This window comes from Acanthaster planci, linkage group LG01, assembly GCF_054643075.1.
Source record: "Acanthaster planci isolate LZ-2023a linkage group LG01, COTS_SCS, whole genome shotgun sequence".
Classification (NCBI taxonomy): Eukaryota; Metazoa; Echinodermata; class Asteroidea; order Valvatida; family Acanthasteridae; genus Acanthaster; species Acanthaster planci.
In genome coordinates this window covers 7,590,304-7,612,444 of record NC_141777.1, presented here as the reverse complement: position 1 = coordinate 7,612,444, position 22,141 = coordinate 7,590,304, and the positions used below count along the sequence as shown (strand labels likewise).

The window sequence follows — 22,141 nt, the reverse complement described above, 5'->3', positions numbered from 1 at the left end:
CCCAGAATCTCACGGTTCTCAAATCAGTAACGCTATTGCTTTTAATCCACGCGCCGTCGGTCGTACAGTCGTCGCTGTGCACGTTGCTATATCACAGCGGATATGTCGGTCATGTTTTTTTTTTTAGCGTAGGGGCAATGCCACGGTAACTCGTTTACTGGTGATCTGACTTGGACTTTGTGATATCATTTTCATGTCTGTATGGAATTTATCATGAAATAGGTTTCAGCAAAGTTACTCTGTGCGTCATTGGGATGGCTATGGTGAAAACGTCCTTATTTTCTGAACAAACTTTTCAAACACGAATCGAATACATGTACCGCCAAACGTAGCGGCCACATCACCCTACCCTACACATTCCATTAAATTAATATACATGTACAAGTAAGTATTCTTTTGATCAAACATTACATTAAAACCATATCATAAATTTGTCCAATTGCTTCTGTGATTGGAAATGGCGTGATGCAAGCAAATTACACCATCTTTTCAGTGACCGTAAAATTTGGCGAGAATTCCTTTGAAAACACAGCAGAAACTATTTCATTTAACATGTCCAATTTTGCATTCGGATTTCTACTCGTATGAATGAAGCGATGTCTCAGGCAAACGTTCATACCCTATCATTAAATAAAGCCCTTCAACTGTGGGCCTTAAATTAACATCAATAAATGAAATAAATGGCAGCCATAATTGAAGCTGTTGCAGCATTTGAAATTGTTTTTTTACATTTTGTTTTTAATATGTTGCTTTTTTGTCTTCAACAATTTGTCAAAACATATTAAAACAGAACACAGCTAGGGCACCCTCGGACAACAGATTTTGCTCATGACATTGTAAAAGGACTTTCAATGTGTCTGGGGGCTGGACACCCTTGTGTATGTTGCATATGTTGGTCCCTCACAGCGCGGTCTATGCTCCGGCTGGAGGAGGGGGAGGGGACTTGGGAAGGGGCATTCTAATTGTGACGTGTCCGTTGTACAGGTAACGGTGCTGTATAGGACCTACTCTAATCTAAATGCCGTCCCAACTTAATGGATCTGATTGGGGCCATTCATTGTGAATCTAAGCTTTACGAAGTTACGAAGAAGCTAGTTTGAGGCTTTCCAAAAATTGGAAATTTGGAGACAGACCCTGAAACTTAAAGAATTTCTGTGTTCACATAAGGTGCACGTTTCATTGCGATATGTTGAGCATCTTCGTTGCCACTCATCTTCTCATGCTGTCCTTTTAAACGAGACCCTTGAAAAAGCTGCCTTTTGTCTTGGTGCGGAACTATTGTAAATGGCATGGTATTTGCCGTCCATGCACTTGAAAATAATGATTTTTTGTATTGCTTCATTGTATGAAAAGATGTTCCAAGTCAATAAGAGAACATATATTTTGTTTGCATTTAAGCTTTTTGCAATATGAATTCTTTTCTTTGAAATGACATCAGCACTATGCCCCTGCATGGTCACGTGTCCCATTAATGCAGAAACCTGTAATGTGGATGGCTAATTAGTCGTCCGCGCAAAAACGGGACAGACTAGCACTTCACAGTTTGTGGTGGATGCATGGATATCCATGTATAGCGGAGTTAGGGGACCAGAAAGCTAACGAGGACGAGCATCCGGTTTACATGATGACCCAACTAACTTTCCATCTGTAAATGACACAGAGGGAATATGTTCATATTAGAAACATCATCAGGCATGAAAAACTTCCAAAACCTCTCACATCAATTGCCCACAGTTTGTGTGGTTGGAGAACCGTATAAAGATATTGATTATTACGCTGATACTCGACTTTCCAACAATTTACATGTATTTCTTTTGTACCTCTGTGCCCAATCCCTATACGCATTAATCGACCTGGACACATTCCCAACTCTGCCTGATTATTCCAAACATACTTCGTATTTCTACTGAGTGTTATTAACATAACAAATATAATACCAAATTAAGTTTTCATTTGAAGAAAATTGGTAGGACTGATTTTGCATAATTGGCCTGAGAATCGATTTTTACACATTTGTATCATTGTCGAAGCTGGGTAAAAGTATTTAACTTTTGCCTGCGAGAAAGATTCGACTAGGATCAAAACGTCAGCCCCACCCATTTTTTGGATTCGTATTTTAGGTCACTGTAGCCAGCAACCTGTTTGCAGCAGTTTTTGCATTAGAAATGTTTGAAGTAATAGTATTATTTCATAAAGTATTGGATATTTAATAAATAAACAGTTTAATTCAATAGTAAGAATTATATATTAATTAGTTAAAAAATTACTTTAACTCCTTTATAATTATGAAGAAAGGAGAGGGCATTTTTACATGGCTTTTTTCTCTCAGAACACACTTGGGATATCTCTTTCAAATTTCGTTTTAAATTCGGTTCATAATTCAATTGAAAACGAAGCAAATTTGATGTGTGGCCAATTCGGATTAAACAAACATCGCACAGCTGCGAGGAAGGAGAATGTTGGAACCTCAAATAGAACTTCTTGAGTGTAGACCATTGAATTGTCAATAATAGCAGATCAGTAGTACATCCTCAGGGATTCGAACAGCCACCTAAAGGACAGACCTGCAGGTCTCTCAACTCACAAGACTTGGCCTGCAAAGTACACAGATATAATGTATAAACATTGATTAGATCCTTGGAGGACAGGACAGTTAACAAAAAGAGGGCGATCTTCCCGGATCGTCTTGAAATAGCGAGTTTCTCAAAGATTTCCAGGGGTGTGTTTTTTCGCCATGAAGACTCCTATATCGCCTGCTTGCAATAATTGTTCAATACAGGAACTTGAGAAATTGATGGGTTCTGAAAAAATGTACGGATTTCTTTTCTAATGTGACCATCTCGGACAAATGTGAAAGTAAGTCTTTGACTTCAACTCGATGTTTTGATTGAACTGTATTCATTGTCGACAAGCCTATTCGCGAAGTGGCCGTGGCAGAGGCAAAACAAAAAACATTCAAAAGGGTGGGGGCGGGGGTGATTATCCTTCCCTTTCCAGCTAAGTAGCCAAAGACATCGCTGATCCTTAAATATCAATGCCCTTCAAACACCGACAACTTACCACTATGCTTTTCCATTCTTGGAGTTCATATTTATATTGTGCCATTTCGACGTCAAAAGTGGCTAATTCCTCCAAGTCAAGTTTGGAAGCATGCACTGGATCTAGAAAAAAAAAGAAAAAAAGAAAAATATTGGCAGTATTCCGTCATTTCAAATGTTCTGAATGAGATTTAATTTTCATATATTCGGACTGATTACAGTGACTTACTCTATATTAATACATCTATTTAACACCATAACAATACGGGCGATTCACAATAGTGCGCCTCCAAGAGTTTGCAACGCGTTGGCCAATCACAACGCGCAAAATTTGTCGACCGTTCCCAAGTGTGCATTGGGTCGACAAATTTCGCGCATTGTGATTGGCCAACGCGTTGCAAACTCTTGAAGGCGCACATTGTGAAACGCCCGTATTCTCTGTGCACAAGACGTTGAAACCTTTCGACAGCAAGAATTAACACGCACCTCATCAACCTTGGAAAATGATTGGCGTGCATGGAAAGTTGACAAATATTTGACAATTACTAACATTCTTGGCGATTTGTCCGAAGCACTAGATACCTAAAACCTAGAGAAAAACAAACAGGAAATGACATACCAGACGAGTCAGCGGTGAGACTGAAGTTGGCCGAGGCTCGCACTCCTCCGTCCATTTCCAAGACAGTTGAGCAAAAGCAGTCATCGGTTCCGGCTGACGAACCGTTGATGTGCATCACCAAGAACTCCCTGCGGTCACATGCCGACTTGAACTGGGTAAAAGGCAGGCTCGCGCACGGGGAGCAGTCCACGCCGACTGGCCGAAGGTTTCTGCCCCGTGGAGCCTCGGCTACGAGGTGCAGGTTGACCGGGTGGTTGGGGAAATTGACAGCCCTCGATTGGCTCTTTGGTAGCGTCCGGAAAAGGATCTTGTCATCTGTAACGATAATAATACACATACGTTATGAACATTTCATTGCTGTCCGACAAACGAGACGATCACCCCCTTCCGTTTCAAATTATCTCAAGTCGTATCATAATGCACAAGCTTAGCCAGTGAGACGATGAGTCTTTGCTATCATTTCCACTGAACAATTTCAAGATAACCAAATGACAGTCAATTAGTAAAAGAAACACATGCATCATAAAAACAAGCCAACGATACAAAAAGCAAGAAGTAACAAAGAACAGAATAGAAATGTTGATTAGAGATTGTACACACCCTTGTTATCCGGACATAGGTCTGAAGAACCATTTTCCAAATCTTGAAGCCTGATCGAAAAGGTAGAAGCACAAATATCATTATATGTAGAGTATGTGCTTGATAAAGAGTATATCATCAGCCTATCATTGATCAAGAAATGTTATTGTACTTATATCAGAACTGCTATTGGCTTTACCTGTCTGTGCGACCGCTGGAACACGAATTGCCAGTCCATCTGCAGTACGGGTCTCTCGAATCCAAACAAGATTGACAGGTGGTGTAGTCTTGGCAATGCTGGAAGGGTACCTTGTACACTCCGATGTCTGTCCCTACAAAGACGGCCTGGCTAGCCTCACTTTTGACCATTGTCAAGACTGGTGCCTGCGTGGTTGACAGTGGATTAGCGTTATCATTGATTCAGTAAAGTTCACAGGAATCAATGATGTGCTTTGCCAAAGAACTCGAATTGATTTATATAGCTTAGCCGAGTCTGATGTCACGCAGACAATATTCACTTTGATTTTAAGTCTCGTCGAATTCTTTTGCAAATAGCACGGTACCATAGAAAGCTGACGTCGTAAAGGACAACAGCGCATGTTTCAGAAGATGTAACGATAATTGCTCAGGACATTATATCTTTATACACTAACTAACGGTAAATATATAAAAGTACAATGAATTATTTTGTAAGGGGGTATGTTTGCTGATTTTTCTTCTGTGGCTAGGCCTATACGATCAGTAACAACGTAAAAAGCAAATGCGCTACTGCTGGTAAAATGTAGACTTGTTGAAATTTGTTCAACCCCTTTGGCTCTGTATAGACTCGATCCCCCACATGAACAATTTGTTCTGATTTGGACCACTGAACCATGTAAAATATAACTAGGGAATCCGATTTATATGGAGTTCAAATTTCATTTTGATCAATGCAGTCGTGAGTATCCAGGCGCTAGCTCAGCTATAATACAAGACCACATAATTAGACCACTGTAGTCACGCGCTGCAATTTGTCTGATTAAAGAATAGGGCACCCTTGATTAAACCTACTATTTTGTCCACCTTGACTACCAAAGCATGCATGGATTATAAAGACCTCCATAAACAGTTGCAATTTCACCACTTTGCGTCAAAAGAGGGACCTGATTTTAAACTTGTCAATCCCACCGAACGCCATACAAACCTTCAACCCTTCTGAGTTCAAACTTATTTCTTCGACAATTCTTGCTTCAGACCCGTCGCTACTCAGGTATGCCTTAAGCACCGTTCCATTCTCTGAAATAAGCAAATGAAAAAAAAGAAGATAAACATGTCTCTAAGATTTTGAAATAACTCCACATCTTATACGTCAACAAGCATAACAATGTGTAAAAATGTGTAAAAGAGAACGGGAACAAGAAAGTTGATAATGCATCTTCAGAATCAGAACAGGGGGTCACAAATTTGCTTATAACTCTGATTTTTTTGGCAAGGGACGGGCCGACTCCATCTTATCAGCTATACTAACAATACCTTTAATTCACTCATGCCTTTCTTCACTTGCATCCTTTTCCAGAATGTGATGACAACAACCAGTAAAATGGCTCTCTCAGAAGAATGCCCGGATGTATTACTTGATTAAATTTACTACTAATGGTCCGTCGCGTCTCGCTTAAAAACACCTTTGTGCTGAAAGTAATTCACAATGGCTCTACCCTGTGATACGGCTTACAACAGATTAGCGTCTGTGAACAAGTCTGTCATCTAAATATCATGAGTCGAAACTTTGGAGACTTTGTAAGATTGCAGTCTCGTCGGCAGTGGTGCACTCACCACGAAGAATCAATGGGGACTACAAGACCTTATGGCAATGGCTCACCTGTGCCAATGAACATCACATCCACCGAGTCGACGACGCCCTCGTCTACCACAATCTGCGTGAATCGTTCTCCGTGTGTTACCAGGAGGGGGCTGATTCTATTCCTTCTCCTATGGAAAGATGGACCTTGGTTCTCGTACGGGAAAGAGTTTTGGGCCTTTCGGTAAACCAGTTGACCTAGAGCAAGGATTTTCCTACACTCTTCATCAGTATACGCCCTCGTATTTGGACACTGACATGGCAACACCAGAAAAGAAAAAAAGGGCTTTAAGAATACCGTGAGTCTAATATTTTTTCATGGCAATAGTGTAATTGTTAATTTTCCGGTACGAAAAAGTTGCCAATGCTCTATCACTTTATAGAATCACAAACGTCGGGAAATTTGCTTAAACAAGAAATGACGCAAGAATATGCCGTTTATTGGATATGGCATACATTTAAACACCTTCGGCAACATTTTCATAGCAAAACTTCCTTTATGGCGTTAACACCGTTCCAGAGGGGACTTTTGGAGGGAACCTGATAAATTCTCCGATGAATAGATTTAAGGGACTCGTACTTTATTTGGGAAAATATATGTTTTATCTTCCAGCCAAAACACCACAATGAAATATCGCTGAATCAAATCGCTGAATAACGACAGACTCTTCATAACAACGTCTCTCGTTTATGAATGCCATTTTTTGGTCAGGTGAAAGGGAAAGCTGAAGCCAGCTTTCTTCCCCTGGCGAACCCTGTCTACTTACCGTAGCTTGTCGTGGAGAAAAGAGTTCTTCATTATTCACATCTTCAAAGTATTCCAGCCACAACTCTTTGTCCTTTTTCTGTGCCAAGAAGTTGCTTTCCCAAAACAAGTCTTCAATTTCATTCAGTCGGTAGGCACACACTGCCGAACTGGCAACTCCAGGGCTATGGTGCAAAGTGAAAGAATTTAACTCAGAAAAGGTTTCCACAGAGTCAGTGGTACAAATGTAGCTTCCCCTGTATGTTTAGGGAACAGCTCGTTTCTTTTACACAGTAGCGTAGGAGGTGTAGACGCGGGCGTCACTGGACAATTTTGAATGAGGGATGCACACAAAATTTGCCGACGAGCCGTCACCCAAAACGATTCTCCTGTATCCCCCTTCCTTTAGTCGTCATTCTCCGTTCTTCGTTTTTTCTTATTTTGACGACAGACCATAATTTTGCCGACAAAACTAACCAATGAGGAATTAACATCCCCGACACCCCCCTTGCAACCGTGAGTGTATAGTGCGGCATCAGTATAGAGCAAACACTGGGACAATGAATGCAACACCGAAATGGTGCCAGTTGGTTAATAATAGTATTAAAGAACGTGGAAATGATCCCAAGCAGACTACCGGCACCATTTTACTATCGTGCTTTCAAGAACTATAATTTTGTGATTTTTATTCATCTACAGATACAACGGGCAAAAAATCCTGATTACACTCCGTTTTCAAATTAAAAAAATGTATTAACATTGTTAAAGCAAGCATGGAAATGAAGGCTATGGGATTCCAGCTGAACTGAGACACATTTTCGTTTGTGACACATTTTCGCCTGTGTAATTTCAAAAAGTTATTTACCCTTTTCCCTCAGAAAAAAGCCTTATGCAAAATGAAATTACTTACGACCTTGTCGCAAAAACCGCGTAGACCACATTTGGATCAACGGTTGATCGGTAAACATCCTCTGTAAGCCCAAACAAAAGAAAGACTACATTCAGGTTTCAATTTGGTGTGTGACATAATTCCTTCTGTGGCCCTGTAACCTGTGGCACATGTACATGTCGAAATTGGATGCATGGCAAACTGACGAGGAAATGCTTTTCCCGACTGAAGTAGGCTGACCGAGCATACAACCAAAAGTATAATCCACAAAGTGTTAAAAATCCGTTGTAAATATTCAAACACTTATCAGTGTACACTTCTACTCAACAGAAAATGAAATCCCCATATTAACACCAATTCAGGGAGCAAATTACGCAGTGGCGTATCCATGCAGCTGTTGGTGTGGGGGGGGGGGAATTCCAAAGCAAATCCTTTTTCGTGGTCATTCAACATGAAAATGGGGGAGAAATAATATAGCTCATTCATATGATAAACAAATATACATATTCGTTTCTTTCCTACTCACTTTGAAAAATATTCTCAGTTGAAAAAAATAATTTTAAAAATTCGTCGCCACTCCAATTGTGTATTGCGAGGCAAACATTGTTGCAAACCAAGGAGGAATTTTGTGTAAACTTTGGCTGGCCGTACAAACTGTCAGGTGCTATTGTCAACAAAAGAAATGTCTGTTATGGCGGCAAGCTAAGCCCACTCTATGCTCTGCTGTACATGTATGTGACAGTCTGGGTTTTCTTTTTTAAGCACTTCAACACCTTATTGGCGTATGGAGGAATATGCACAAGCGATACACAATTGCACGTGCAATTTACCAAGAGTGAAGCTTACTGTTCAGTCCAGTATGGGACGGCTGAAGACATGTGCCTCGGGAGGTATAAAGACAGAGTGCAAAAGTACCCTGTATTTTTATTTGGGGGAACTCCACTAAACAACGTTTTGATCAAGGTTCTCAAAAGCGGCAATAATGAAACTAAAAACTGCTGGTCTGGAAATATCTATACATGCTGCCCTGGAAAAAAATAAATAGCTGGCCTGGAAATAATAAATAGCTGCCCTGTAGATAATAAATGGCTGCCCTGGAAATGATAAATAGCTGCCGTGAAAATAATAAATAGCTGCCGTGAAAATAATAAATAGCTGCCCTGGAAAAGAAAATAGTGGAAAGAAATAAAAGTCGCCCTTCTTAGTAAAAAAGCTGCTCTGGATAATCAAAATGCATGCTCCTGAAAATAAAACTAGTGTTGGTGGTAATAGGCTTTCGTATCTAATAAACACCCAACTTACGGATTTCGTTGTAATAATAGGGATATTTGCCGGGAAGGGAGCACTCAAGCCGAGCTTTGACAAACGTAACAAAATGCTTCTCTGTGAGGGTTGTATATTCTCGACCTCCCATTTCGTCCTGCATGACAGTCAAGTGCATTACAAGTCTTGTAATTAGCCATGTCGTTTTGCAAAAAAAGTGGAAAAGATCTTTTTCAAACGTCTCATTTTTGCTGAAATAAATAATAAATCTGCATTTACGGTTATAATTTCTCACAGGAATTTCACTTAATTTCATGCACTGCATCTCCAAAGAATTTGGTGCCATCATTTTGTGCTACCGTTTTTTGCTTGTCTGTCACTCATTGATGTCAAATCGAAGTTTCTTATAAAAATTTCAGTCAGGTCAGCGTCATTGTGGTACATACCTTGCATACCATGGACACTCGGGAATACACTATTCTACCGCTGTTCATGTGTTCCGAGGCAAACTCGCGAAAGAAAAAGAAAATTTTGTCCTGATATTCGATCGGATCTCCAACAAACTGCGGCCCTGGTGCAAAAAATAAAGCATTCACTGTAAAGAGCAACTTCCGTGAACGTGTCTTTGATTTAGTTGTAAACATGTAACCTATTAAAATAAAACCCTTTTTTCTCAAATGAAGTTGGCATAAAAGAGGAGTTTTTTCTTACTAGTTACCCATTTAGATTCGCGTGCGTCATCAACACGTTGGATAGTGGATCTGTTTTTTTTTTAAGGAAAAGTTTTGCCAACTATCGAAATTGACACACAGACAAATCAAACGATGAGCAGAGACATAATTATGGTATGACTTTATGGCGCAGTTTGTTTACCGTTAGATATTCTGATCTGTGATTTTTATAAGTAATAGTGCAAACAATTAGCAGTGGTTAAACGGGAATGGGCATGGTTAGCTTCTTCAACCAACCCACCCTGTCCCCACATCGTTCCTGCTTACCGTTTAGAACCGTATGAGGACTGTCCTTGGTCTTCAGTTGAACGTCAATCCGACCTAGCGGCTCGCGCAACACCGCCCTCAAAATGGCTGGCTCCTCGAGAACGCCAAAAGAATTAACCAAGTAAGACCCAACGAATATTTGATTCGTTGTTTCTGAGTAGAATCAGAAGAAAAAAAGCACTGTAAAATTTTTAAACTCAATTATTGTGTTTCGGGTGATAATTCAAAGAACAAAAAGACTGTCAGTCAATCTGTGCGATCGCTCAATTCCGCTGCACTTTCGGTCGATCCCCTGGTAGATCTGTTAATCATTCTATCATCAGCCAATAGTCTTTACTTTCTAATTCTTGCGAAAGATTCTTAGACGAGGGGAAGTTGCTCACTGATTGATTGGTCGCACAAGTCGAACGATCATGCTTACTGTATAGATTTATTAACTGCTTGTACAAAAAAACGATCGATGCAATCAAAGTGGCTACACTTGTGATTCCGAATCGCGAGAGCTGATCTCTATTGTGATGTAGCAAGTATTCATGAGCATGAGTAGTTTGCTTACCTGAATCTCCCAGTAGCAACCAGCTTGAGTTTTGATGAGGCAGCGAGGGTACCACATTGTGACCATCGAATGTCTGTCGTTCGCCGACTGATGACAACTTAAGGGGGGAAACGCAATTTGCAAGTTATCGTTTTTATCAATCAGCTTTGTAGTGGAAAATTCGCATTCACAAGACATCACTGCCATTGTCATCATCAACAATGTCATCGTTACTTGTGGTAAATATCACTTCATTGTCATCCTTATAGCTGTTGTTATTGTCGTAACCGGTCAGTGTCACTCTCAACACTATACCAAATCGTCAGCCTTAACGCAACCGTTGGAGCGTCAGTGTCGTCGTCAACAAGGTGACTGCCACAGCTGTTATCAAGTTTTACCCTCGGTGCAAACCACGTCAAGTCCCTGCTTAGCTTACATTTTTGGTCGATCTTTTTTGGCAATAAGGCACGAGGGAATTCGTCCCGCATTCTAGAAGGGATCCATCCGGAAGAGGTTGAATAATTCGGATGTAATTACCAGCACACTGTAAAGAATGGAATCAAAATTCTCAGTTGTAGAAACGCCGTGGCAAATGATTAAGGCGCCCAACTCCAAAATAACTCTGAAATTAACGTTTTAGTCCCCTATAAATATACTTCCGCAGACAAACCCTGTCCAAATCCAAATTCAAGCCCGAAATGAAGTGTATTAGTTAACAACACTTACGAATTCACAGCCCATATCTTTAAAAATCGATGTTGAGGGTACCGAGACTTCTTCACGCTGCGAAGGAAAGGAAAACATCTTTTCTACAATTATGTGTTTTCCTATCTGTTGTTATGCACACTGGAAGACATCTCTATGGTTCATTAAATCCTCATGCTAATTACTAACATTGAACTAGAATTTGTTCTTGATTACCAATCCTTTGTAAATGCCTCCGGTCCTATATTTCTTTGATAGGTCTAAGAGGAACGCTTCACAGTTAGTATAATGAACTGAAATGCATGCGTTATGGTACATCGGTCATTATAATGTAAGTTTTCTTGATAATTTCAGTGCAAGGCTCATTCAAATAAATTTCAAATTGAATGCTCCTCTCCACATTCGAACATGAAAAAAAGTCATTCGATTTCGTTTTTCGAGCAGTTTTTCGGTCTATATGTTAATTTGAGTTCAAACAGTCCTTTCCTTCATTACAATTACGGTTTAAAATCTTGGAAAGAGGTTGATCAAGAATCAATTCAATCAACCAGAAAAAAGGAACCAATAAAATGGGGGGGGGGGGAATCAACATGCTTTCACTCTTTCAATCACTCAGATTGCTCTCTATGACAAAGCACGCGTGCTGAGTTTTACTTTCATTTATTTAGGGGGTCCTAGGATAGAAAAAAAAAGAAACAACTTAAGAATGAATAAACACAAGGAAACAACAACAGATTTTGTTTTCATATCAAGACTACCAAAGGCACCTTTCCATAGGCCTATGTATTTTTTGGGGTGCGTTGCTTATACGATGCGTTCAATGTGTTTCTTTCACATTGAAATCGACTCCATTAACGCCCTGGGAACGATTTCGGCGGATAAGCAACGCTTGGCGGAAGTAATGACGCGCGTATGGAAAGGCGCATTGGTCATCGTTGTATGGCCTTTCCGGATTCGCACTTACGTGTGCATATCAAAGTGGATTTTCCTAGAAAGATAAAACGGAAAATGCATATGGAAATGAAATCAAATTGCTTTTCATGTTGAAAAGAGAGTTTCATATACTCCTACCTTTGTGAACTTTCATTTGGAATGGTCAGAATTATAGACCTAAATTAATAATGAACACTGAATTGTGTCTATATATCGTTGTGTGCCTGGAAGAAGGACGTAAGCGCATACGCCCTTTTGCCGGGCACCCGACGATATATACAATAACGCGAAAAACATCCTAGATTTATTTCAATCGATTTTAATTTGAGACAGCCTTATACAAAACAATATCATGACAAAAGGGATGTTTCTGACCACAGTGAGTGTGGGGTCGGTATATTATAAACCTATCATTAACCAATCAAGAGGGGAACATTTTGTTGACATTTAATACGCAACATCTACGCAAACAAGTCGTATCTAACCTGAACACTTCAGGTTTTAAATAGAATGACTGTAAAAAAAACCAAAGCATAAAGATTGAATATCCTTTGCATTTCGATGAATCTTAATTTGATTATATTAATTTGTAAAGGTCTTGTTGGTACAAAATTTTAACTTTAGCGCCTTGTGGAAAACGGAGATTTGAATGTCTACAAACGAAAACGAATTACCAAAGCGCAGAGCAGACTTGTTTGCACGAAAGCGAAAATGAATGCAATTAGTGTAAAAAGAAATCAGGATTTTTATAACAAAATTTGAAAACGTTCTTGAATTTGAACCGTTGCTGATAAAAAAATCTGAAAATTGGTAGGGAAAACCAAATTCCATATTTCCCCGTAAAACATCTCCGACGAAAAAATTTTTCAAGAGAAAAACCTTACTCCTCTCTTGACAGAAACAAAAAATACGATTTCAAGTGAAATTTCTGAATTCCTTTACCATTTCGAGGTTTTCTGTGGTAGAAAACAGGTGAGATTTGCCTCCAACGTACAGTATCTCATTATGCAACGTCAGAGTGCGGTAGAACTTTCCAACATCAGGTACAGAACTATTTGGTCCATAGGACACTGCAGATCCTGATACTTCTGTGGTTTGTACCGGAAGAATACATGTAGTGATATTATATGAACAGCTTTCTGGCTTCAACAAAAGGAAATCACTCTTTCAGCTATATACAACACACACACGACAGCCACATCATGACAGCATTAACGTGCATAATTTTAATTTCAAATATAAAAATAAGAAACAATTTTGACTGCAAATTGCTTTTACATGTACTTTCGATCTTGACAGGATCTTTCTCTGAGATAAAAAAATAATACGTCGTTCATAGTTTAAGTTAATTCAGATAAAACTAGCAACCCAAAATACAGGCTGGATAGAAATACTAGTCAATTCAAATTACATGGGTATTTTCCCCTTGGGATCACTGAATAATATCATATTCATGCCACAGTCATCATATCTCTGACAGACGTTCACACAGACAATATCTGCAAAAGCTGTTGGAAGAAGCTACTTTTTGTACCTACTCCTGGAGGTTGGAAGGGATGCGATTCAGCCCCCCCCCCTCTATGATTTTTCGAGTAGAAACATCTTGCCTTCCGAACTCGAACACGCATAACACGCTACGTTCGAGCGCACTCCAATAATTCTGGTGGGCCGTTGCTTTTATTGATGTTTCCCTTGTACTGGGCAATAATACAAAATAACCTGTGTTTTCGACCTTTTTGGACATGAATTTGATTACTCTCTTGACGATCGGTATTTAAATTGCTGATGTGACAGTCACCACCCAGGCCAGCGGACTTGAATCTACACCCTTAATTATTGCCTGAACTCTGCAGTTGTACCTTTTTTCAGGAACAAACGAGGGCCGGGGGAGCTGCATATTTGTGACTCACTCTGCAAAAAGGAGTCTGAAGTTGCCAGAGCATCTTTTTTAGTTTTCATTTGTATTCAAACGAGCAAATGGAGCTTTTTGTTTTGATGTATCACTCAGTTTGGCATCCCCATGAAAGTGGATACTCCATGGTTAAAAATGCTGTGGGTTCCTATTGATTTACATTGTGCAAAATTATTCTAAAGGACTGTTTACTCCAAAGTGGCTCTGGCGACTTAAGACTCATTTTCACAGAGTGGGTCACATTTACCAGCAGTCTATACTCGTGGCGATGCCCAGATTGAGTCGGCTTGCGAATATCAGTGCCGGGGCTGCATGTACAATCAAACGTACTATACCAAAACATGAATTTCTGGCTTTGCATCATTATAATAAAGGGCCATAGTAAGGGTATTACTCACGGCTTATGTTGAAGCTTTGCTTGAACGGCGGGTCGACGTTCCTTAAAGGAGGCCTTTGTGAACGGCATGAGCATAACCCGAGAAAAGTTAGAAACACAATCAGTGACGAAGCCCAACCTCTACGGGACATAACGCCGCTGGGAACGACGGGGAGCATCGTTGGTAGAATTGTGGTGGAATTGCTGAGTGTTTGCATTAAGAAAGAAAACAGTGCAAACTGTTAGAGTTCTCTCGCGTGTTAAGTACAATCTTACATGTTTTGTAATCTTCGTTTTACCATTGTATTAATGATAAGGTTGCAACCCCTAATACTGAGTCACCAATAGGTTTCCCCATACGGCCGACTGTGACATAGCTACCTCTCAGTTGCAAGTCCCAAAGGGAAATATCAATTTAAATTGTCTGCTTACCTTTGATATTCAGAGAGATGTTTCACTGCAGTTGTTTTTATGATGCCTGTGGTACAGTCATGAAGATAGCGTGGATCGGGTTTAAAATGCATTATCTGCTTGGAAGGAAATGCGTCCACTGTCGGAAATGACACGAGACAGCCTACACAGAGAGCCAGGATTTGGCCAGTTCGTGGTCCTAATAACCTTGATCAGTAAAACAGCAACAGGAAGAGAGCAGTCTCAGTCTATATTCTGACAAAGCTGTCAACCCGATGATCATGTCCAAGGATTGCGTATGGAATATTGCAGCCTGCATGCATGCATAGGGGCGAGCGCAGCCAAGGTGCGGAGGGTTGGGGATGCACGCCCCCTCCCCATAAAAACCGTTGTCCTCCACAGGAAATTTGGAAAACAAAGAAACTAAGTATCGTTAAGAAAATACTGGGAATTGAACCTAATCCATTGGACTTGAACAACCGCTATACGTCGCAGCAAGGTCGCAGGTTACAGTCGACCCCCCCGGTCGAATTCAAAGATGAATCAGGACTGACAATCAAATTTGTGGCATCATCACTGAGTGTAATATTGTATACAGATATCATTGTCGAGATCGTAATTAGAACCACGTTACGAATACAATTAATTTCCAGATGTGTGTATTTCCATTGTGCTTCAGATATACTGCCAAGACCGTTGGGTTAAATTTTCGGTATCAACAAATTATTTCCTTTCAGATGCCAAACATACCGAAGACATCGGACACTGCAGTTTAGAATGCATACATAATTATTATCTGCTCAGTGATCTGGGCAGGTAATACTCTTTGCGGGTAGCGGTTGAACTGAGTCCGGGAATGAGTCATGCAAGGCCAATGAACGATGACTAACCACGGTCCTTGCCCACGTCTTTACCGACGACACACATTATTTCAAAAGAAATGCGGACGAACTGGGGTCGTACGCTTACAGCCAGTGACGTACATGTAGACTTGGGGGAAGTGTGCGTGTGTGGGGAGGGGGGAGGAGTAACCAGGCCATGGAAACTTGAAAAACGGGGGGGGGGGTGCTGACACCACGTGATAACATAAGGGGGAGATGTTGTACAGATGCACATCTGTAGGTACATGTGTTATACTCCTGCATGACTTTACACCAAAACAGGCCCCCGAAGCTGACACATACAGCCTCGCTTTGAACGCGGAAGTGCGCAGATCGTTCCTAAACGCGTCGTATTGGGATCCCTCTATTGGGGCCTTGTAAAAACATTTTCTCCCTTTCTGAGCGCTACTGCACTGAAACGTTTTTGCACGTCCGTACGTGAAACTGTCGCGTACGCACGTGAACAAAAAAATTATTTGCGGGGCAGTAATACATTATAGATATTGGAAAGTGGGAAAATTCTTCACAATCCGCCTTCATTTTTTTTCTCACTACGAAAAAGTGGGAAATGATTCAATAGCCCAACCCCTGGTCAGAAAGTGGGGAGGGGGATATTATTCCCCCATCCCCCCTGGGATTTACGTCCACGTTGACAGCAGTGACCCCGTTGGGGAAAAGGAGCCAGAGAGGGGACATGTCGACAGACGAGGTCTATGAAGAGGGTGCTTTTAACACTAATTCTAACCCATGCACAGTTTCCACGTACACGGCCCGGACTTCTGTAGGGGAAGGCTTCAAATTAGCGCCCTCACTTACAGAAAGATGCAAATATCCCCATTTCACAAAACTATCTACTGGTAGGGCATATATTGATTAAAGTGACAAAAATAACAGGCATAATTACATTCTTTGAGGAAACAGCCCAGGTATAAAAAAGGCGTCGGCGCACACCATGTGAAGGTCATTCTATGCAATTAAGACATGCTTTCGCATATTACTTGTGTATGGTGTTTGCCTTTAACCGTGTGTTCAACGGAGAAAAAAACATCAACATTGCAAGAATAGGTAGGCAGTGCATTACAGTATTTAATGACCCTTAAAATCTGTTAATTAAATGAAGCACCCTACCCCGGCATACACCCCTTAGCTAAACATCTAGCCCCTTAGCTATACTAGTTCTGGATCATGTTACGGACAGATGACATAATGGCTTTGCCTCGTTGGGTAGTATATAGAAAATGAATATTTATGGGTGAAATGGTAAAAATAAAATCCTCGATTAAACGAGGCGATGTTATTTTTCTATTTTACTCATGTATGTTCGTTCTTTTTCATTCACATTTTTTACTCAAATGCCTTCGAGGAGGCCAGATTTACTCTATACCAAATAAGACAGCACTGTCCTATCATTCTCAAAAGCTAGAGTGACGGAAACTTCTGGAAATGAAAGCGTTGAATCTATGAAATGCTACACAAGTCACGTTTGTTATCTTTGCCGTTGATTAAGGGGAGTGCTTCTGGGTGGAGCTCGCAACCGTTTTTGTTGAACAGAATGCCTCCTGGTTTTCAGGCAGAAGAACAACCACTCCTTTTTTAATTGGCATTAAATGTGCCACGTGTGAAGCTGATGATTGCCAGTGATTTATTTTGCTACAAGACATGCAGTCAACTGTTTTCAAGGTCACAGCACGCAAGTAATTATGTTAGAAAATATCAAAGTGTAACCATATCAGGAAATACAGTTAGATGGCTGAATAAGAGCAAATGGAGTCATTATGGTTCAAGCGTAAACTATTATAAAATGACTCTATAGCAATTGAAGTAATGTAAAACACCACAAAGTCATCAGTGATTATATTATCATATTAGTGATTATTCTACATCAGTGATTATTTTATACTACGCGTCTACGCTTCAAGGAAGCACACACTCTCTGAACGGTGATCTCGTTAAAACTTTATGGGAAAAAAATTTATGATATCATACATTTTACTATGCTAAAGATATAAGATCTCTGTTACTACACTGCAGTGGCGATAGCGCTAAATTACACCCCCAAATTCAACAACTCCTCGCTCGTGTTACTGACCAGCCACATCCCTGAACTTCGAAATTTTTCGACTTTGGCTTTGTGACCCCGGATAGTGGCAGCATGCATCACCACTGTGGGATAGTTCTTCCCTTGAGCTAGCATTTCATAAAATCTTTCTCCCCACGGGAACAGATTGCTGTCCAGAGGCTGGACCTTGATTCTGACCGGCTTACGCTCACGGAGCAGGTCGTTCATGACTACCTGGTCCGGTATATGCTGCCCCCTCCTTTGATAAGTGGTCATGGTCTGGATCCACGCCTCAACGAACCGAAGTGTCTCCTTCGTTGGTTTGAAGTGAACGAAACCGGCACAGAAATTTATCCGTGCAGGTCCTTTATTCCGACGAGGGGAGTAAGCGTCTAGGTCTACCATGTACATGTCAAAGTCTCCGTGGAAGTATGGCAGGGGATCTCGGAACCAGTAGGTGTCGGTATCGGTAAAGAGAACCTCCAAGCCCTGCTCCAATAGAGTAAGGATATAGGCCTGGCGTTTGTTCATGAGACCATAGTACTTTGGGCGATTATGGATGAAATCGAGTTCCTCCTCACCCATCTCTCCAGAGTTGGTCTTGAGCACGTGAATTCCCGGATCACCTTCGAGCAGTTGGTGTAGGTACTCGTAAACCCGCTGGTCCTCGGCAATGATAGTGGCGTTGATGCAGAGTCGGAGCCGTTTGATGCTCTCGAACATGTTTAATGTCATGTCCAAGAAGGCGGTGTTTGTTGTGGTGAGTATCACCACACCAGTTCTCTCAGCGACCTCTGCCAAGGTACAGTCGGAGAGACGGCCACGGGCCTCCGTGCCACCGCTCGCTGCGTCCGGCGATTTCTCCGGGTCGTTTTTGTTCATCTCGTAACCGTTTGACGTCTCGGTGGGCGTGAATGCTAAAGGTGGCTGATAATAATCTGCACGGGAAAAGGGCGGTCTGATTAAAAGTTATATAGAACCAGTTCGGATTTCAAAGCATTTTGTTGGGTTTCATGCCTTGAATTTGCTTGTCCCAAACTTAAAATGTGCGCATCACACACGCTTAATTTGTGGACTGGTTCCCTGCCGTATGAAAAGTATTGTCGTCAGGTAGCAATCAACCGTGAGAATAGAGTAAAACGTAATGTTTTACTATAATTATTAATACTTCATATTTAGAACGCAAGTTTTCGCTAGATCCAGAACAATGAAACACTATACTCTTAAGGTGTAGCGTGCACACGCCATTTAGTTTCTAACAAGTCAGCTTGATCAAAGTTTTCCTAAGTGGCGATCATTATGCAAATTAAAACACATAATATTAAACAACAAAGCATGATTGTAAGTAGAGGAATCCGCAAAGAAAAAATATTTCTATATCAAGGAAATATTTATAACAGATATTTGGCTACTTGACCTTAACATCTCTCAAATACGGGCGACTCACAGTAGCGCGCCTCCAAGAGTTCCCATCACATTGACCAATCATAGTGCGCGGAGAGTCGACAGATTTCGCGCATTGTGATTGATCAACGCGTTGCAAACTCTCTATGAATTCCCAGTATTGTCAGGATTTTTTTTGGGGGGGGTCTGCTGAGAAGCCCACCTCAATATTTTGATATAACACAAAGATGTTTGTCGGTCAATAGGCTCGTTGTATGTTCTTTCACAGCTTATTCCATTTTTTTCCCAAGAGCAGCGGCCAGCAGGGGCGCCTGTCAGTATTGAAATAGCCATCTGCGCCATTATTCTTATTAACCATGCAATTAAAGAAGGACAGGCCTTCGATGTATCTGTCCATGACCTGAAGAGTTTGAGAGGAAACCATTTGAACTTACTAATGATAGAAATGATGAAGGTTGATAACAGCGACAAGACTAGAAACTTCTGCAGCATGTCCAGGGCCATCTTCGTCGATAGGAAGAGCATCCTCATGAAACGGGGGAAACACTTCTATTTTAACATTTAGTTCATTTGCTTAGTCGACAGATCTTTGATATGTTTAACTATTGAAAACAGCCAGTTTCCCTCGTCTTATTCATACTTGAAATCCAAACAAAAGTTAGTAGAGGCTGTATTTCATGTAGCTAAAAATGTCCAATGAGCCCATGTCAAAGGACGTTGTGTTTGTATTGTTCCATTTGCCCCCTCCCCCGGTAGAGATTCATGCTCAAACCAATAGTGTTACTTCCGGGACGAGTATCAATTCCAGGGGTTTTTAAAGTGGACAATTTAAATCCCCAGTGACTGGATGTGTGGTTTTTTTTTCACAATAACTCAACCCGTGAAACTGCTTTCACTAATGAAGCCTTACCTCCGCAGCTAGGTTATTGCCTGCTAATTTCGGTCATCAACTGCTTCTTGGCTGAAGCTGCCCTTCGAAACGTCTCCGGTCATCGGTAACTTCGAGCATAGAGCCAAGTATAGCTAAGTCCAAGTGGTAGTTAACTAAAATGCTTTGTGTACAGGTTCCCTTTGGTAATGACCACATCAGAATATTGCTAGCATTTCAACAGAGATATAGATGAAAACAACAGCAGGCACTGGCCGTGAATGTTTGCTTTCGATTCAGAGTTGATTTAAAGTATACCTTTCTTGGTGTGGTATATTACCATGGCAACGGCTTACTATCTCAACAAACGTAGTCAGTAGGGTTTTGTCAGAAGTCAAATAATGCACCAGCTGCAAAATGGAGTCATTTCGCCGGAAGACTAGGAAACAATGACGTATACAGCGGGGGGGGGGACTAGCCCCTCCCCCGACGGATTTTTGTTTTTTTTTTACAAAGCATACTTCATAAGTAAGAAAGTAATAGGTATATTTATTTATCAAAACTTAGCACCAAAACCCTAAGAAAACAGCACCATGAAATAAAAAGCAACGATGTCGGGACAGAGAGTAAGGGTTATGATTTTTTTCTCTCTCAACATTATGTTGAATGAGCCCGAAGCCGCATTCACTTTTGAATTTGCGCCCCCCCCCTCACCAAAAGCTGGATACGACGCTGCCAGGAAATGTTGAACGTTGACCATATTGTTTCACTTATCTTCCTGACGATACTTATTATGGACTAAACAACGATTCGAGACCGGTCCATGTACATCCGTACAGCTGAAAATGCTTCGCTGTTATCAGTGGCCGTAGGACTAGTTTCCTGGAACCACCTATTTGGCCTGTTGATTACTGTCATTAATACTTATAATATACAGTTCATTTCAGATGTCTTGCAGGACTAACAGCTGTCATTCAGACCTGCTATCTTTTACAGTACACGTGTAAATTTCTGTAGCCTCGTAATCAAGGACCCCATAAATGTAAGAGAGCGCTGTGCTTAATACAGTAATTTTCTGCCTTTTTGTTTGATTTTGTTTTTTCATTACAACTTGGTCCTTATTGTGTATTTTGTACAGAATAAACTAAGCAGCTGCAAAAAGTAAAACCCGCGAATTCCGATCGTGAAGTATTTGTTGATACTTGAAAATAAAGTTTTTTACTGCAAATATCACATTTTCTAAATGTTTCTCGATTGTCAGTGGCGTGTCACTGTTAGGACCCAGTTGGGTTAGTTAGGTTTTAAGATCTGGTTTATGACAGAGTGCATGGGGCCCAAACATAAATTGTAATTCTGACGATTCGTCTTTCAAATCAACAATATGAGTCGATTTCACGTTTTGTTTTCAATGTAACAAAATAAGCGCATCTGTTACAGAAATCAACAAGCTTAGACAATATCGCAGGATATGAATAAAAAGGCCTACTAAAAGCTACACAGGTAACGTTAAAGATATAAAATATTCCAAATTGCATTTAGATTTGAATAGCACGAAGACTGGTCGCATGCGATGGGATGACTCGTGCATAACTCTTCACTTTCACTTTATGGCTGCCAGCTGCCAACTCTCGTATATTTGATGAGGGTTTAATCGATAGTTGTCGGACTTTCACGTGGGTAGGGCGAAAAGAATAAAACATATGACATTCAGTGAGACAATGGTTTGAGGCAGTTTTCTTTTATCAAATGGTTTATCGAAGAGTTTTTCACTCTCTCTTAACAGATTTGAGACTCCAGACCTGGCAGGACAAAGGGACCAACAAACGTACTTATTTTAACACGAGCCACAATCCTGGACAACATTATCGGGACCTTGGCAATAGCCATACGCTCTCCAGCCTCCAACTCACTCCTCTGGTCAATGTTGTCTTGTCCAGCCGGAGCGCAGACCGCGAGCATAGACCCAACATTGTGTCTACTTTGCTGTTTGGCGTGTGTTTTCTGGCGTTGTTTGTGGGAAACAAAAATGACAGCCGACTTTTAGACAAATGTATATTTCGGGCAAATTGTATAGCAAGCAAAAGCAAGA

At 40.8% G+C, this 22,141-nt stretch overlaps 2 protein-coding genes across 6 annotated transcripts; both read right to left on the bottom strand.

The window, feature by feature from the left end:
* Positions 1 to 717: 717 nt before the first annotated feature.
* On the bottom strand, positions 718 to 15,609 carry LOC110979299 (semaphorin-2A-like). Of its 3 annotated transcripts, none has more exons than XM_087143648.1 (18): positions 14,862 to 15,609; positions 14,452 to 14,633; positions 13,084 to 13,229; positions 11,230 to 11,286; positions 10,940 to 11,047; positions 10,525 to 10,621; positions 9,969 to 10,121; positions 9,417 to 9,541; positions 9,010 to 9,127; positions 7,732 to 7,789; positions 6,841 to 7,003; positions 6,095 to 6,326; positions 5,420 to 5,511; positions 4,436 to 4,620; positions 4,258 to 4,307; positions 3,658 to 3,972; positions 3,061 to 3,161; positions 718 to 2,594 (listed from the first exon to the last, which is right to left on the bottom strand). In XM_087143648.1, exons 1-18 carry the CDS (start codon positions 14,951 to 14,953, stop codon positions 2,532 to 2,534), a joined length of 2,337 nt encoding a protein of 778 aa, XP_086999774.1. In that variant the 5' UTR covers positions 14,954 to 15,609; the 3' UTR covers positions 718 to 2,531. The 3 variants fall into 3 exon arrangements, with proteins under 3 accessions (XP_086999774.1, XP_022090662.2, XP_086999776.1); XM_022234970.2 differs by having other exon boundaries at positions 7,729 to 7,789; positions 14,862 to 15,608; XM_087143650.1 differs by lacking the exon at positions 14,862 to 15,609 and adding an exon at positions 14,811 to 14,861 and having other exon boundaries at positions 7,729 to 7,789.
* A 1,185-nt stretch (positions 15,610 to 16,794) lies between these two features.
* On the bottom strand, positions 16,795 to 20,287 carry LOC110979273 (UDP-galactose:fucoside alpha-3-galactosyltransferase-like). Of its 3 annotated transcripts, none has more exons than XM_022234927.2 (3): positions 20,095 to 20,287; positions 19,619 to 19,688; positions 16,795 to 18,718 (listed from the first exon to the last, which is right to left on the bottom strand). In XM_022234927.2, the coding sequence occupies exons 2-3, from the start codon at positions 19,686 to 19,688 to the stop codon at positions 17,769 to 17,771; spliced, it is 1,020 nt and encodes a 339-aa protein (XP_022090619.2). In that variant the 5' UTR covers positions 20,095 to 20,287; the 3' UTR covers positions 16,795 to 17,768. The 3 variants fall into 3 exon arrangements, with proteins under 3 accessions (XP_022090619.2, XP_086999785.1, XP_086999788.1); XM_087143659.1 differs by having other exon boundaries at positions 19,619 to 19,730; positions 20,095 to 20,286; XM_087143662.1 differs by having other exon boundaries at positions 19,619 to 19,710; positions 20,095 to 20,286.
* Between the last annotated feature and the right edge of the window lie 1,854 nt (positions 20,288 to 22,141).

Bases quoted from the DNA above. Each gene is read 5' to 3' on its own strand.
- LOC110979273 (XM_087143659.1), bottom strand. From the start codon at position 19,715: ATGAGGATGCTCTTCCTATCGACGAAGATGGCCCTGGACATGCTGCAG. The intron at 18,719-19,618 runs GTAAGTTCAAAT...TTTCCCGTGCAG, and splicing joins CTTCATCATTTCTATCATTA to ATTATTATCAGCCACCTTTA.
- LOC110979299 (XM_022234970.2), bottom strand. From the start codon at position 14,953: ATGCATTTTAAACCCGATCCACGCTATCTTCATGACTGTACCACAGGC. The intron at 10,122-10,524 runs GTAAGCAAACTA...GATTCTACTCAG, and splicing joins GTTGCTACTGGGAGATTCAG to AAACAACGAATCAAATATTC. The intron at 4,308-4,435 runs GTAAAGCCAATA...CTTTTCGATCAG, and splicing joins TCCAGCGGTCGCACAGACAG to GCTTCAAGATTTGGAAAATG.